The following is a 15,127-nucleotide window of genomic DNA, read 5'->3' as shown; positions in this document are numbered from 1 at the left end:
GTGATTCTATGAAATTAGTCCCCTCACTGCCTTGACCCCTGTACATGCCCAAAGAAGTCCTCTCCCACTAAACAAGGACTGTATGGTTACAATCACTTTCCTGCCCCCCAGGCATCAAAGGCTGGCTCATCTGAAGAGGGAAATGCATATGCCAGCTGAAAAAAGAAACAAGAACTCCTAGAAGAAGCCAAGTGTTACCTTGTATTTCTCTGCACAACACACCATGCATCAGACCTGATCTGGAGAGACTGTAACCAAGAAAGGATGACAAATAGCTCTTGTAAACAACAGAAAGCAGAAAACGGATCAGGGTACCAGCACCATATCGCCTGCGAGCTCCAAACTGCAAGGGCCTTGGTGAATTCTCAGTAGGTCCGTTCTAGGCAAGTAGCGTGGTTGCATTTGCCCATGGCTAACTAAATGACTGCTGTGGCCAGCTGGGATCGTTTGCTATGGGTACACCCAGGCTACCCTGGTGCAGTTCCCGGTGAGCAGCAAAGAAGCAGCAGGGCAATGGGAATGTAACAGCAAGGTCAGCCGAGCTGGAAAGGTAAAAGGCGCGTGGGATGAGCACGGTCAGCTACGTGCTGTCCAGATGCTGCCGAGGGACGTTAGGAACCAGTGCCTGCACATGGTTGCAAGGAACAGGATGTCAACTGTTAAATAAGAAGTGATTCAAAAGCCCTAATTTTCAGTGGGAGTAATGCCACCAGTACGAATGAGCAGCTGTAGCACCAAGTCCAGGGAAGACTGAGCACACATTACGCTTGTAAGCACGTGCTAGTACCAAGGAATTTGGAATTTGAGTATCCTTTTATTTACAAACGTTAACATACATGTCAAAAGACAGCACAGCCCCAAAGCTCTAAAGGCAGTGACATTCACAGTGTATTCTGCATCGACGGGAAAGGCCACTTCCTGTGGAAAGACAAATTCCAAAATTAACTACACCGTACAGTGGCGTGAGCTGCGACAGCAGCCTCCAGCTGCCGGAAAACAGAGCTGTGAGCAATGCAGGGACACCATGTAGCTGAATACAACCAACATGAGGGCAGTTAAGCAGAAGTGGTCTCCTAACAGTCCCGAGATAAGAGCGATGCCATCTTTCTCCCCACACGCCACTGTCAAGTTTTACCCGTACATGTCGCACTCCCCCAAGGGGCTGACGACTTCGGTGAGTTACCCAGCGCTCACGGAAGCCGTTTCCCAGCCCACCTGCATCACAGCTCCATGTTTCACGCCTATATTCTTCCTTCACCGCTAACAGCAGCCAGACATGCACCCAGCGCGAGACACCGCCCCAGGGCGGGGAGGGCAGCACAGAGGGAGAAGGAACCCGACGCAAGGTCACAAACGCTGCTGAACACTAGCAAGGGTTTCAAAGGAGCAACTGGGAACATTTACACATTTAAATGTCGTATTTCTTGCACAAACATTATTTTCACTGATATTTTTTGTCGAGGCAAAGGCGCTTTCCATTACAGACCAGGTATCCCACCGAAACGTGGCAAATTCAGCAGCTACCTACTCTCTTCACTCTATCCATTTAAAAAGAAAACCCTCAAGAGGGCAGCAGTTCGACAAACCAAAGCCCAGCTTTCTTCAAAATTCTCCAAACTACCTTCTGCCCTTGTTCACACGCCAAAACCCACTACTTGTTCTGAGCCACCTCAGATACGACCTGGCCCCAGGCTGGAAAGTCAACATGTCAGGAGCGGTTTTGCATGCAAGAAATCCAGCAGCAATGGCAGCGCGAGCTCCATCCTTGTCCCAGACCTGAGCCGCTCCCCACAGCACTCTGCTGTGCTGACAAGAGAATAAGGGATCCTCCTCTCTCCTGCAGGGACCTCGCAGCTTTTGCACCTGGAAACTCCGGTGGATTGTTCCCACTGTTTCAGCCACCTGCATCAAGAGGAGAAAGGGAGAATGGTGTTAGGGACAGGCTAACAAAACCACAGAGGTACTCCCTGATGACAAGCTTTATTTTGATTTATTACACGTCCTTACTTTGCTAAAGGTGTGCACTTATGCCTCTGTGCACTTCAGTCTTAAGGCAAGTCAACCAGACAGCCAGGACTTTTCCTAAGCCTCTTTCTCTCCCTGACTCCTATCTCATGTTTGGAGCGCAGCAGTATCAACAGCTGCACTAAGTAAATGTAGATTTCATGACATAATTACTAAAAATTTTTCCTGATGTTAAGCTTGACAAGTCCCCCAAAGGGCTTTTCTCTCTCCCTGCAAGAAAGCCCATTTTCTGTGATGCACCTGACAGTGCTGTACATATGTTTTTTCCACTCTTCAAGTGAAGGCAGCCACTTTCCCCTTTCTGTTATTCTATCAGCTTCCTCAAGCTGTTGTTATTCTATCCATATCCACCTATCAATATCCATCTATCTCCAAGCTTTTGTTATTCTACCAAGCTTCCTCAACTTCACAAGCTGCTTAATTTCCAACACCAAGGCCCAGCACCTCAGCTCAGGAAAATGATTAACCTGCCCCAGCCAACTTCAGTATCTGTAAAGAGAGCTGCACACTGCCCTCCAGAAGAAGTCCGTTCTAGCTAAGTGTCCTAACTAGGAATGTGAAGTGTAAAAGGATTTTCCCATTGCACCTCCCAACTTGGTAAGTGTTCATGAAACAATCCATTTGAAAGATGCCAGAAGACTACGCAGCAGAAATGAAAGCCATCAGAAAGCTGCATTGCAGAAAGCAAAGCCAACCTTTCACAGGCGGGTGTGATCTTCTCCGTAAGGCTAGTGCTCAACTCTGGGGAAGCTGGCTTCTGATCCATTGAGCATCAAGGTTCCCGACAGCTGTAAAATGAGAAAGAAAAGGAAAAAAGAGGGAGTGTGAGTTTCCAAGTGTAGTATAAACATAATAATCAGAACCCGCGTTCTAGGGACATACACAATGCCACATGTAACTTAAATCTGTTCTCTGATCAAATCAGATTTCAAAAACGCTTCCCCCCCCGTACAATCTGCCAAATCTCAGCTGGAAGCAAGGTAGCCAAAGTGACTGCCTACGGAATGACCTCACAAACAACACCCCGGTGTTACTGAGGAACTAATCTTTGAGACAGCTTTCCCCTTCTGTCCTTATGCCTGGCTTCTACGCTTTCTCCCTCCCGACTGCACTCAGCCCCTCAACATCTAACACAGCCAGAAGAGTTCTCCCCAAAAGACGTGTCCCTCCTGGCCTCTCATCAACTCTGGTAAATCAGGCTTCCACCTTTGTTCAGCCAGCTGAACCAGCAACGATTCCCGTTGTCTGTCTTTGCAGTGAGGATCTAGTATTTAGCTAACCTCAGGGACACAAACAGAGCCCCATGTTTCATCCATGACCCTTTTCTTTCTCCCCAGTATAATGCCTCAGATCCTTTTACTTAAACAGTTCAGAAACCAAAGCAAGTTCTGCTCCTCTCAAGAATCACACTGGGAATTTTTTGGGTCATGCTGTTCAGAAAGTCCCAAACCAAACAAATACAGAGCAGCACAAAGTATCTTACTGCTTTGTTACCTGCTGCGAGGCCAGACTTGGGTTATGGAGGTCAATAGCAGCAAGGGAGGGGACACGGGACTCTAAAACTGTTTTATTTTCCTTTTTCAGAAGTCTGGGATGCCACGCTGCAAAACACAACCAATGCATGCCATGTTAAGGAAGCAAGAGCTGACTGTTGTAACACATACTGCTTCCTGCCACGTATTTAGTACCCAGGCTTTATTAGAGGACATCAAAGCTCATACCTTCCACTCCTCTCAGTTCAGGGAGATGATTTAGTTCTGGCAAACGCACATCTGTCTTGGAGAATTCCCATTTTTTCCTATTTGCCTGAAGGATGTTTTTTTCATTAGTAACCTGTAATCAAGGGCGTAAGTACAGCTCATGAAAATACAGAAGAAACAAAGCTATTTTCAAGCTTAAAAATGCTTTAAGCTACATTCTGATGTAGCTGGAACTGGTGCATGAGAAGATTCTAATGTGCATGAAGGAATCCATTCTGCTCAAGTGTCATTTACATGTCTAAAATAACAGAACAGCCGCAGGAAAAAAACCCCAAAACCCAGTGATCTAAGTGAGACTGCTTTCAGAGAGACAAAATACAACACTTGGAGAATGGCTCAGATTAGTTATCTGCAAAAAGGCAGACGTTCCTGTTGGCACAGAAAGAATATTGCCTAGGTGTGGAGTGCAGGGGAAAGCTTTCCATGTCACTTGTTTTCATTATCATATTTAATGCATTTATGACACGACTAAGTAAGGCCCTGACCACGTTAAACCCAAATCCTTAATTCTGCTTCAGCAGCACAGCACACAGGGTCTGCTTTTCCTGGCCAGGCAGAAGGTCATGGATATCCTTCCATTCTCACAGATATCCCGTGTTGGAGTGCTCTCCTCATTTGAAATTATCCTCTCACACACAAGACATTTCATAGAAGATAATTATTAGCAAAGGATAACAGACAACACACCCGTAGGAAAAAAGGGCTACAGAAAATGCTATTTCTGGTTGGGAGTTATGGTGAAGGCTGCAACAGATGGAATTCTTGACAACAAAACACGTACTTGAGTTCAAAATTTATTTTTGCTTTGCCAAGGGGGAAAGACAGACAACTTACCGACGTCAAGCTTACACTGTAGCGGCCCACTGGAGAATGCTTCCGTTGCTTTAGAAATGGGTTCAAGTACTTTCTACTCTTTTCATCAACTCTGAAATCAAAAACGCCCCAAACTTTGTATTAACTGGGGTAACACGGTGAATATAAACCCCACAAATTCAAGACACCCAGAAACACTGTCATTAAATACTTGGAAAGAAGGCTCATGGGGAGAGTATCTTTCACAAGCTCCGTTAACAGAGAAGTTTGGTCCAAAGGACAAGCCACGAGGCAAAGAGAGGCCCGTGTCACAGCAGCTGTCGAACTGCTGCTGTCCAGCAGCACTTGCCCACACGCGGACACAGAGACCCTCCGCCTTTGCGGACACGCACGGCTGCTTGAGGTGAAGCCGGTCTTTCTGATCCATGTACAATCCCCCACCTAAGAGCTGTTCCTATCTGTGTCCTGTCCCAAATCCACATATCGGGTTCCCACATCGTCACCCTGCACCCCTGTCAGGACATTACAGTTCCTCAGCAACAAGGACGATGGATACAAACTCTTCTACCTCTCCTCCCATACCTGTAATTACGGTTCCCAGGCACAGGACCCATCCCAACTGTAGTGGGAGAAAAGTTCTGGTTGATGGGAGGGATAACAATGCCCACATTCTTGGCATAGTCCAAGCTGCTGCTGGAATCTTTTAAGCTGGTTTGAGGGCTTATTTTAAATGGGTTGATCGCAGTGTCGCAGAGGGAGCTCAGGTTGGAGGATCGGCCTGCTTTCTCTGCATCAGCTTTACAGCGCTTTGCCTTTAATAGCTTTGCACCTCTGCTCTTTGGGTCAATGCTGAAATCCTGTTTGGGAAGAGAAGCATCATCTTTCTCTCACAGTCATGTTTGAAAAGCAGCTCAGAGCAGTGCATGCAGGAACAAAAAGGTCAAGAGCCTAAGCCTTGCATGATTCTGCAAGGATCTGATGGAGATGGAATTGTTTTTAGCAGAAAACCCCTCTTTTCCATCAAACAGGAGGAGACTTGCCAGGGTTCCAAGCACCTTCTGTAAATAAGTCACCTTAGAATGGGAGCGGAAATGATGGAGGAAGACCAGCCATATCCTGTGTCACTTCCAAAGACATGAAATAAGAACAGAGCCCCATGTAGAGCCTTGAATCAGGCGACAAGGTCTTCAGCGCCGTTTCAGACTCAGAGTGGCCTCCAAATGTGAGCTTCTCTGGCACATCACACTTAATTAGTCTTTTTTTAGAAAATGAAATGGGTCAATTATGCTTGTTTTTTTTGTTATGAACTTAAACTGCTGCACACAGTTACAGTGTGATTTTAAAACATGAAAAAAACCCAAACACAAACAGGTTTGGAAATCAAAGATGGACCAACCTGGACAGCAAGCATTTTTCTTTCTTCTAACACATCATCTTTGTCCCTTTTGCTGATTTTTGATTTTTTCTGTAATTGAAGGTCTCTGGCATCTTTCTGAATCTTTACTTTAAGCTCTTGAGAAAATCTACATTCCAAATAAGGGGGGGGGGGGAAAAGCTTCTGTTAATCTCAATATCATCATCAGGCAGTGTTCAGCCCAGGGTCCTACAGCCCTTTTAAGTAATCACATAAACCATGCCTTTTAACTAATGAGAATGCAGCCAAATCTGATGTATCCATTGAAATAAATAAAATCTTACAAGCACGTGCTTTTCACATTACAGCAGTGAAGGTGTTTGTATCCCAGTCTGGTGTCTGGCATCTGCAGACAGTGAATACGGGGTAAGCCCATACTACCCAATATGGTGCGACGCTGGGCGCGCACGCTGATGAATTAATGCCATGGTAAGGTAACGAGGCAAACATGCCGCTGCAATGCGTTCCCCTTCAACTGTTCTTCCATTTCCAGGAAGGCTAAAACCAAACAAACCCAAGACATTCAGCAGCTGTCAGCTCCGCAAAGCCAGCAGGCAATCTTCAAACTCAACTTCTTCACTTCCTTCTAATATTAGCCTGCTTTGAGCAAGAAATGAACTGTTTACCTTTCAGCAAATCCATCCTTGTTAAAGAACTCGCACTGCAAGAGCTCAGCACAGGATGGTCTTTTGTCTGGATCAATCTGCAAGCACCTCTGTCAAATCAATGAGAAGAAGGCGAATACATTAGAAATAAAACAAGGGCTGTAGCATTTCCAAGTGGAGTCAAGAAAAATAGCTGCAAAAGTCCCCCTTCTAGGGCCTGTTCTCTCGAGATGAGCACAAGAGACACTGCTACCAGAAAAGTTCAATGTTTGCTGGCTGCTTCCATTCCAATGGCTAACGGTCACAAAGACTCCTTGTACAGGGAATACCTGCCATACAAACAGACTGCCCCGCTCTCAGTAAACCGCCCTTGTTTTCAGTTACATTCCTTGCTACAACTTTAGAACCTGTTTTGATCATTAGGCATTTCAAATACAACCACGTGGGGTTTAGGTTTAGTTACCCAACATACTGGTGCTCCAGGCTGCTGGGTGAAAACCACTCTCACGAAGGATTCCTCAGAATCTATTACGAAGTTGTAGGCTTCCTAACTCCCACACAGTAGACACACGGCTCCAGGAGGAAGGGACACATTTGGATGCCATCCCAGCCAAGATTACTCGCTTGCAGTGACTCCACCAGTGGGTAGAGGGAGGGTTGGCAGAAAACACTACATCCACACAGCTCTGCTAGCAAGTAGTATGTAAGAGGCTCTGTATTATCTACAAGCATCCACTTAGGTAGTAGACGAGGGGCAAAGCTTGCTGGGAGACCTTTCAAAACATCAACTGATGCAGTAAGGTGTACAGGCAGTGAGGTGTACTTGTGCACAGCACACAAGTCCTCCTTCAGCTGTCAAACCTCCTTAGAAAACTTCATCAGCAGGGCACTATATGCTATTAATACTCCCTGGAGGATATGCAGTGACCATTTCGGCTCTGGAGAAGACTGGTGTAGTGTCCCGTCACCCAGGATGGTGGCTGTCATATCCTTGCAGTCCTCACTATGCTACCAACCCAAGCTGTTGCTCATTGCATGGGTCGTTGAGAGAAAGGTGGTTTAACATCTCCAACCCTTTCCGTAGGGTGTATTCAGCTCCCCAAGGTAAAGGACAAACAAACAGATAAACAACCAGTTAATTACCTTGGCTAAATCTAGCACTGCAGCAGAGAGCTTGGGGTATCGTTTGTCCAAAGATTCGGCCTCCTTCACTTCAGGCAACCTCATGCCAGCAAAGAGGGGGTTTTTATAGAATAACTCCTGGTGTCTTGGAATTAAATTACCTGGAATCACACAAACAAAGCAACCACATGGAAGAAATATGGAACAATCCCGTGAAACATCTGAGAGGCTGAAATATTGGGTCAGCACCACTGTGAGGGCTACAGTCCGGGTTGTTCTCTTTCCACCTGTGTGCCATGAACTGATGTTGTCTGTATTCATTGGCTCCTGGCTCCCCTTTTGTGAAAGGAGCTAAGAGTACGCACTCTCAGAAGTAGCTCGGCACATGCCACAGCCTTTCTCCCCAAGCCCTAATCCCCCCATCAAAATGTATTTTCCCCCTTCATTACTAAGCAGGTACTAGGAGCCCAGCAGGCTGTTCTTACCCAGGCACCTGGTGATATGGTAGAGCTGGTCAATGTCTGAATCTCCAGGGAAGAGGGGCTCCCCTGTAAGCATTTCTGTTATCAGAGAGCCAATAGCCCATACGTCCACAGCCCTGGAAAAAACAACATCACCACCCCAGCTCAGCACAGCTTCACTTGTCTCTTGGATCTAAAGGCTGAGCCAGGCCAGTGCACAGCATGGCTTCAGCAGGTTACAAGCCCCAAAGCTAGCTTTGCCCCCCTCAAGAGCAAGACAGCTGTTTTCTGGGCGATGAATGGCAACAATTCAGCTCGTGAAGCAGGCAAATGCTAGCAGAAGCCTGACGGATGTAAAATCAGGTTCCAAAACACCATGCTTGAAGAATACTAATACAACATAACATATGAGTAGAATCTTGCACTTTAGAGAGCATAAAGGTAAGCAGCTCCTCTTTCTGCAGGCATCTGCTCTTCAGGTACATTTAGCAAAAATTAAGTTTAAGTAACCCAGGGACACAGATAAACCCGTACAATTGTTCTAACAGACCTGTGAATAACACAGTTCAAGTCCTGACCTGGTTTTGTGCCACTGGGGATCCCAGTGAGAAAAAATCTCAATTATCCCACCTCCTTCCTCCTGAAATGTCTGTCTAGAATTGTTTGGAGGGACTTTTCTGCCTTCCCTCCATGACTCCAACTGCACAGGAGGGAAATCTATCATAGCCTGCAGTACTAGCATCGGGAACCAATAATCTCCTGTAGACCACAGGAGTGCTGAGCGCTCTCCTTTCCTTTGGAGCCAGGAAAGCCTAGAACCAGCAGTAGTTAGCTGCAGAGTGGGAGAGAGAAGAGGAAGGCTTAAACCTTTTAGAAGTGAATCACCAGGGAATGCCAAACAGCATCCCTTTAACTTGTTTGCCAAGCAGTAGTCCCCTCCCTCCCCAGAAAACAGAGCTCCCCCTCCATACTCCCCACAACCCTTTCGCAGCCTTACTTGCCATATTTGATATCTCCCACCAGCAGCTCCGGAGCTCTGTACCACCGGGTTGCCACATAGTCCGTGTAAGCTTCTCCGGAAGCTGCTAAGGTACGGGCAAATCCAAAGTCACATAGTTTTACAACCCCTGACTGGGAAACCAGTATGTTCTCTGGCTTAATATCCCGATGTATTATCTGCACAGAGAAAAGCAAGTCAAGACAAATGAATTCCCCGTTTCTACACAGCAAATTGACTGGCTCACCAAAACCAGTAGCTTTCTCACATCCATGTAGAAAATTACATTTTTGCAGGCACAGGAAACATACAGAGTGTCAAAGACAGCTCCATGCACGTAGCCAATGAAGAAGTAATGACCCAAGTGCACAGGTAAACACCTGTGCAGGTAAACACAGAACCTCTAATTTTTGCACACAAAAGCCTTTATGTATACCTCTACGTTTGTTCTGCAGGTGTATTTACTACAGATATTTTAACAGTCACAATTTATTATGACTGAAAATCTGGCTTTGACCACAAGTTTAAAAGCTATAAGTATTCCAAGGGCCATGGGCATGTTTTGTGGTTAAATAAGAGTATTTTAGGAATTCACAAGAGAGACAGTTCACAAACATAAAAATAAAGAAATAGATGTGCGTGTGTTTATATATATAGTTACAGAGCTATGATTAAATTGGCAAACCTGTTAGAAATCAGCTGAGAACAAAAACATAAAATACTGAAGAGAAAAAGAAAGCCCACACGTCTTAGATAGTCTCTCTTTCAAAGGTTTGATTCTGATAGTGTCTACCTCCCTCGGCAAAACAAGCCAACCGACAATAAGGTGCCACCAAGTACTGTATCCCCACAGACTTCTGGAGCTTTCCTTTGCAACATGCTCACAAATCAGACACAGACTACTGGATTAGCTGACATCAAGCTCTGACATTGTATAAGAAATTCAGTCTGGCCCTTCTATTCTGCCTCTCCCTTTTCAGCCGAAGCTCTCTTTCTCTAAGTTTGAATATACATCCAAACCACGTGCTTCTGTAGCTATTCATTCAAGGTTAACGGCAGAGCTGACTTCTTACACATACTTACATTATGACTGTGACAAAACGCTATTCCTCTTAGAATCTGAAATAAGTATTTCCGAACCCTGCTGTACTCCAGTCCATTCGGGAAAGCCTCAAGGTCATCAAGCACTGTGTGATCCACAAATTCAAACACCAGGTACCAGCGTTTCTTCTTTTTATACACTTCCAGCAGGTTCACGAGATTCTCATGCCTGAGTTGCTGTTATAAAACAGGAAACATTTTGTGAAAGCTTGACAGCTTATCATGGGTAAACTGCAACCAGTTATTTTCAACTGCAACCCAGCCAGTGCAGGGCTCTGGAATGCTCTTCTTGCCATGGCACTCGCATCCATTTATTCTTAACATTAGCTCACCACTATTTTAGAATAGGATTTATTTTGCCAATTTATTTTTTTAACATTGTTTGGAGGATTTCCATCACCTCATATATGCAGACACCTGTTTCTGTAACTGAAAAATAAATAAAACACTGATTAAGAACACTTCTTAAGGGGAACACTCAAAAGACACTGTTCTGTTGTTGGAAAAATCTCATGCATTCTGCCTCTCACAATACTCTCCCCACGTACGAAGTGACGCTAACTCGAGCCCTGATCTTGACAGGCTTTAGAGCAAGCTTATGTTCCATCTGAGAGGAATCTTGAGGAAGTAAAGAATTCCAGGGGGGCGTGTGGTTGACATGTGAGAGACAGCAGGCACCTAACAGCATCTCCCACGAACACTCGCCATGGCAAAGGAAAATCTAGCGTTCGCCGAGCTAGCGGGAAAGACAAAGCAGGATGGGTTGTACTGGAAAGTTCAGCATGCTGCCAAGTACCTCTCGCCCCACTACTAGAAGCCCAGGGCATTTAGCCATTGACTGGTGAGCTGCAGAGACCCCTTTTGCTTACAAACACCTCAAACAGCAATAAAGGCAGTTTGTTCCCATAACACTGGGCTGTATCCCTGACTCAGACTCTCTTAGGACATATTCTTGTTGAGGTGACCCAGTAACACTGTGCTACCCTGCCTGGTCCCTCAGGGCAGGGCACAAGGAGCAACGCCAGCTACCCCTTCCAGACAGGATTCAAAGGACTGCTGAAAGCAGCTCTCAGTGGTTTGTTTCAAGAAAACTTTTTGTTTCTCCCAACAACCCAAAACTGATTCCTCTTTCTCTAACATTTCCATGAAGTTTTACTTTTCCTGCCATTCCTTTCTCTAGATCCTGTTTTAAAAATTCTCTTATGTTCCCATTTATAAGAAACCCAAAAGCAGATGCAACACCTCTCTGTTTTACCTAGCTGCCAGTTCACCGACTGCTCAGTGTCCGTATCGTAATCTTTTCTAATAAGGCCAATAGAAGACTTTAGTTTTAAGCTCCTGCCATGCCCAAAGCATTTCTGTTGGGGCTGCCAGCTTATACACATTTACAGTAACTAATGTGTGCCACAAGACGAGCACAACGAATGGTTAAAAGCGAAGTTCAGCATCCTTACCCATAATAGTGTTAACAATTAAACAGCATCTATTAAACTGTGTCTACTGGATTCGGAGTGAGAATTGACAAGCCAAGGATTTGAGGAGATTTTTTCCCCAATATTATGCAGAGGGGGAAGCGGAAGACAGTTTAGTGAAAAAAACCCTGCAACTTAAATGAAAAGAAAAAAAAAATCTACCCACGCTGGCAGCGGAAGACAGTTTAGTGAAAAAAACCCTGCAACTTAAATGAAAAGAAAAAAAAAAATCCACCCACGCTGGTTTTTTTCTAGTTATTTTGCCCTCACCTTCTCACCTGCCAAGAATCCACCTCCAACTCGTTACACGTCTGTAGCACTGGCTTATTACACGCCACTTGAACAAAACAGACCAGGTTACCGTGCGCAGTTATTTATTAGCTCGAAGCCTGGCAGGGAAGCATCGGCGGAGGCTGCCTGAAGGCAGCGCCATCGCCCAGGGATCGTGACCAAGGAAGATGCAAAAGGACTGCAGAGCATGGGAGTTGCAGGGCAAACGCTCTGCCAGCCCAGAGGGAGTGCAAGCCTACCTGCGCCTAGCACTGTCAAAGACCCTGATTTCTTTCGAGGTCTGAAAAGTGTAGATTTTAAAAAAAGGTGATTAATTAGAAAAAAGCCCTTTTCTCAAGAATAATTTATTTTCAGCACAGGAGACCTGGAGAGGTTTTGCTGTTTTCAGCCATAATTAAATTTCTGCCCAAACTCCAGAAGCAGACCAAAAAAAAAAAGACAAAAAGGTTCACAGGGAGAAATCAAGTGAAGAAACCACCAAAAGATTAAATCTCTACGTATTTATTTTCACTGTGAGAGGCCACACCTACTGAGCTACATATGGAAATGTTCCCCTTGGCAAGTTCACATTTATCCAAGCCACCAAGTTAATTCCTAACACACCTGAGAGGTGGCACATGCTTTGACTCCGTAACTAAGCGAACCTGGCCAACAGATCAGGTACGATCCAGACTCAGACCAGTCTGCTTTCAAAGAGTATGAGGGGACAACACTTGAAGCTGCATCTCAAGCTCCAGCATGCGCATTTCTATTAACTCTATGGGTGTGTAGCTCTTGCAGTGGTAGCAGAGATCACTTTTTTCTCTTCACAGCACAGGGACTACAGTCTGGCAGACTTGCAAAGAGCCACTTGTGGCAGCCAAGGGGAGAGGAGACAGGCTTGCACGTATTCCCACCTCCAGAACACCCTGCATCAGAGGAAAAGCCTCGATGCGCTCTAACTGTATTAAGACTTTTCCTTCATTTCTTCACCAGACACATCACCCATGTCCCAGTGCTGAGAACTACCACGTGTGCCCACGCACAGGGACAAGCACTCTGCTGAGCATACCACCTGTGGGACAAAGGAAGATGGAAAACACTGCAAGTACTGCTAGAAGGTGCAGTAGCAAACACCAGGGCTGAAGGTGGTCAAAAGAGCAAGCAGAACAAGGGACCTATGCTTTGGCACGGAACGCCACCCTGCATTCTTGGCATCGTATTCATGATGGAACACGGCAGAAAAAAATGGCAGTGGAACAGTTTAGGAACTTGCAAAAGCTTCTGTAGCAAGAACAAAGCCGAGAGGAAGCAGAAAGACCATATGACAGACCACTGAAGAGCACACACACAAGTCCCTGTTTATTTAAAGCTCCTGGGTTGTTTTCCCAGACAGAGCATTTACAGCCCATGAAGAGAAATACCTTTAATAAACCAACCAACACAATAAGGATACACCACAGAACGCTGCCCATAAGGAGGCAACAGGCTGAAGTACGACTGGACATTTGGGAGGGTACAAAGCATCCGCAACTGGTATCAGGCAAATCATGCACTCCAACAGCACAGGCCAGGATGCCAGCTGGCTTCAGCCTAGGGGCTAGTCATTGTTTGATAAGGCTCAGGGAATTTCATACAAGCCCGCCAGGAAAGTGCCGTTAATAAAATAAAATGAAGTAAACCATTCCCAGAAGCAGACACCCGCATCAGGTACTACCAGCACTCAGCCTGGTCAGGTACGCTGTCACGTGTCCAGGTCACCACTCACCTACAAGTTTTAAAAGTTGAGCATTTCTTTCGTTTTCAGCAAATTCACAGCATCAATTACTGAAATTTCGTACACGACACAGGGGACACGATCACCACCAGGAGGCAACAGAGACCTTCTGGCTCCTTTCCTCTACCTTTCCCTGCCGAATACAGGGCACGTAAACAGACTAGATCCTAATCAAGCCTGGTTTAGCCGGGCAAATCCAGCACAGCACCCAGGCAGTAGGAAAAGCAACTCTGCAAGGCTACAACTCAAAAGCTAAATCAATCTATCACGGCTTGGCTGCTCACTGAAATATAAAATGGGCCCAATCAAGTCTCTTTTGGTTTGGGCTTTTTCAGTTATACTTTGTAAATCGTGGTCAGAAGCAACTGGGTTTCTCTCTCAAAACTGACCCAATGGCTTAAAATGAAACCCATCCTATAACTCCACTGCATAGACACCTTAAAGGCATCTCAGACGACAGTTGCCTCCCAGGAACCCAACAACTCCCTACAGGTAGGTAGCTCTCACCCAAGCTCATCAGTTCTAAACAACTAGCATCTTTACTGCAAGAAAAACTCTGACCACAGACATCACAAGGTTACTATTCTGCCTGAAGGAGACCTTAGCTTTCACGAAGGTATTTAACCCCCTGACTCCACACAGGCCGTGCAGAGGCACTTCGAGCACGGCAGAGGCTGGACCCGCACCCCGCTGCTCCCTCTCCCCAGGGAACAGCCATGCTGAGCAGCATCGCTCCCCCTGCCCGCTGCAGGACCCGGTCGCTCCGGTATTAACGGCGATACAACGCGCACACCCTGTATTAACCGCAGGAGCTCCAAAATACAACGCTCACCCCCTGTATTAACCGCAGGAGCTCCAAAATACAACGCTCACGCTCTGTATTAACCGCAGGAGCTCCAAAATACAACGCTCACGCTCTGTATTAACCAGCTCGGCGCAGCGGACCCCGTACTGCGACATAAACGTCTCCCAGCCGACGCATTCAAACCCACAGCCATCAAAAGGTTTGGCTCGACTGTGCTGGGAAAGGCAGGCCCCGCTCCCGCCGGCTGCCCTCAGCTCACCTTCAGCAGCTTGACTTCCCTCACCGCGATCTTCCTCACCACCGCGTCGTCCTCGCTTTCCAGGAACTTCTTGACGGCGACGATTTGCCCGCTCACCTTGTTCCTGCACTTGGTCACCACCCCGTAGCTGCCTTCTCCCACGAGGCCCAGCACCTGGTACTTCTCCATGGCCGCGGGGCCGGGGAAAGCCCCACTAGGTCGCGGCCGAGGTGGGTTGAAGGCCGCGCTGGGCCCAGCTCACCGTCA

The 15,127-nt window shown here is 46.4% G+C and overlaps 1 protein-coding gene across 1 annotated transcript; it reads right to left on the bottom strand.

Annotated features, from left to right (window-relative positions):
- Positions 1–2,753: 2,753 nt before the first annotated feature.
- CDKL2 (cyclin-dependent kinase-like 2 (CDC2-related kinase)) lies at positions 2,754–15,127 on the bottom strand. Its single transcript, XM_010160939.1, has 12 exons — positions 14,882–15,127; positions 10,281–10,475; positions 9,198–9,376; positions 8,225–8,337; positions 7,761–7,900; positions 6,639–6,727; positions 5,995–6,121; positions 5,181–5,455; positions 4,620–4,710; positions 3,747–3,858; positions 3,520–3,626; positions 2,754–2,813 (listed from the first exon to the last, which is right to left on the bottom strand). The coding sequence occupies exons 1-12, from the start codon at positions 15,047–15,049 to the stop codon at positions 2,754–2,756; spliced, it is 1,656 nt and encodes a 551-aa protein (XP_010159241.1). The 5' UTR covers positions 15,050–15,127.

This window comes from Eurypyga helias, unplaced genomic scaffold (assembly GCF_000690775.1).
Source record: "Eurypyga helias isolate BGI_N326 unplaced genomic scaffold, ASM69077v1 scaffold48631, whole genome shotgun sequence".
Taxonomy (NCBI): Eukaryota; Metazoa; Chordata; class Aves; order Eurypygiformes; family Eurypygidae; genus Eurypyga; species Eurypyga helias.
The sequence above is the reverse complement of the archived record's forward strand: the minus strand, read 5'-3'. Positions and strand labels throughout refer to the sequence as shown.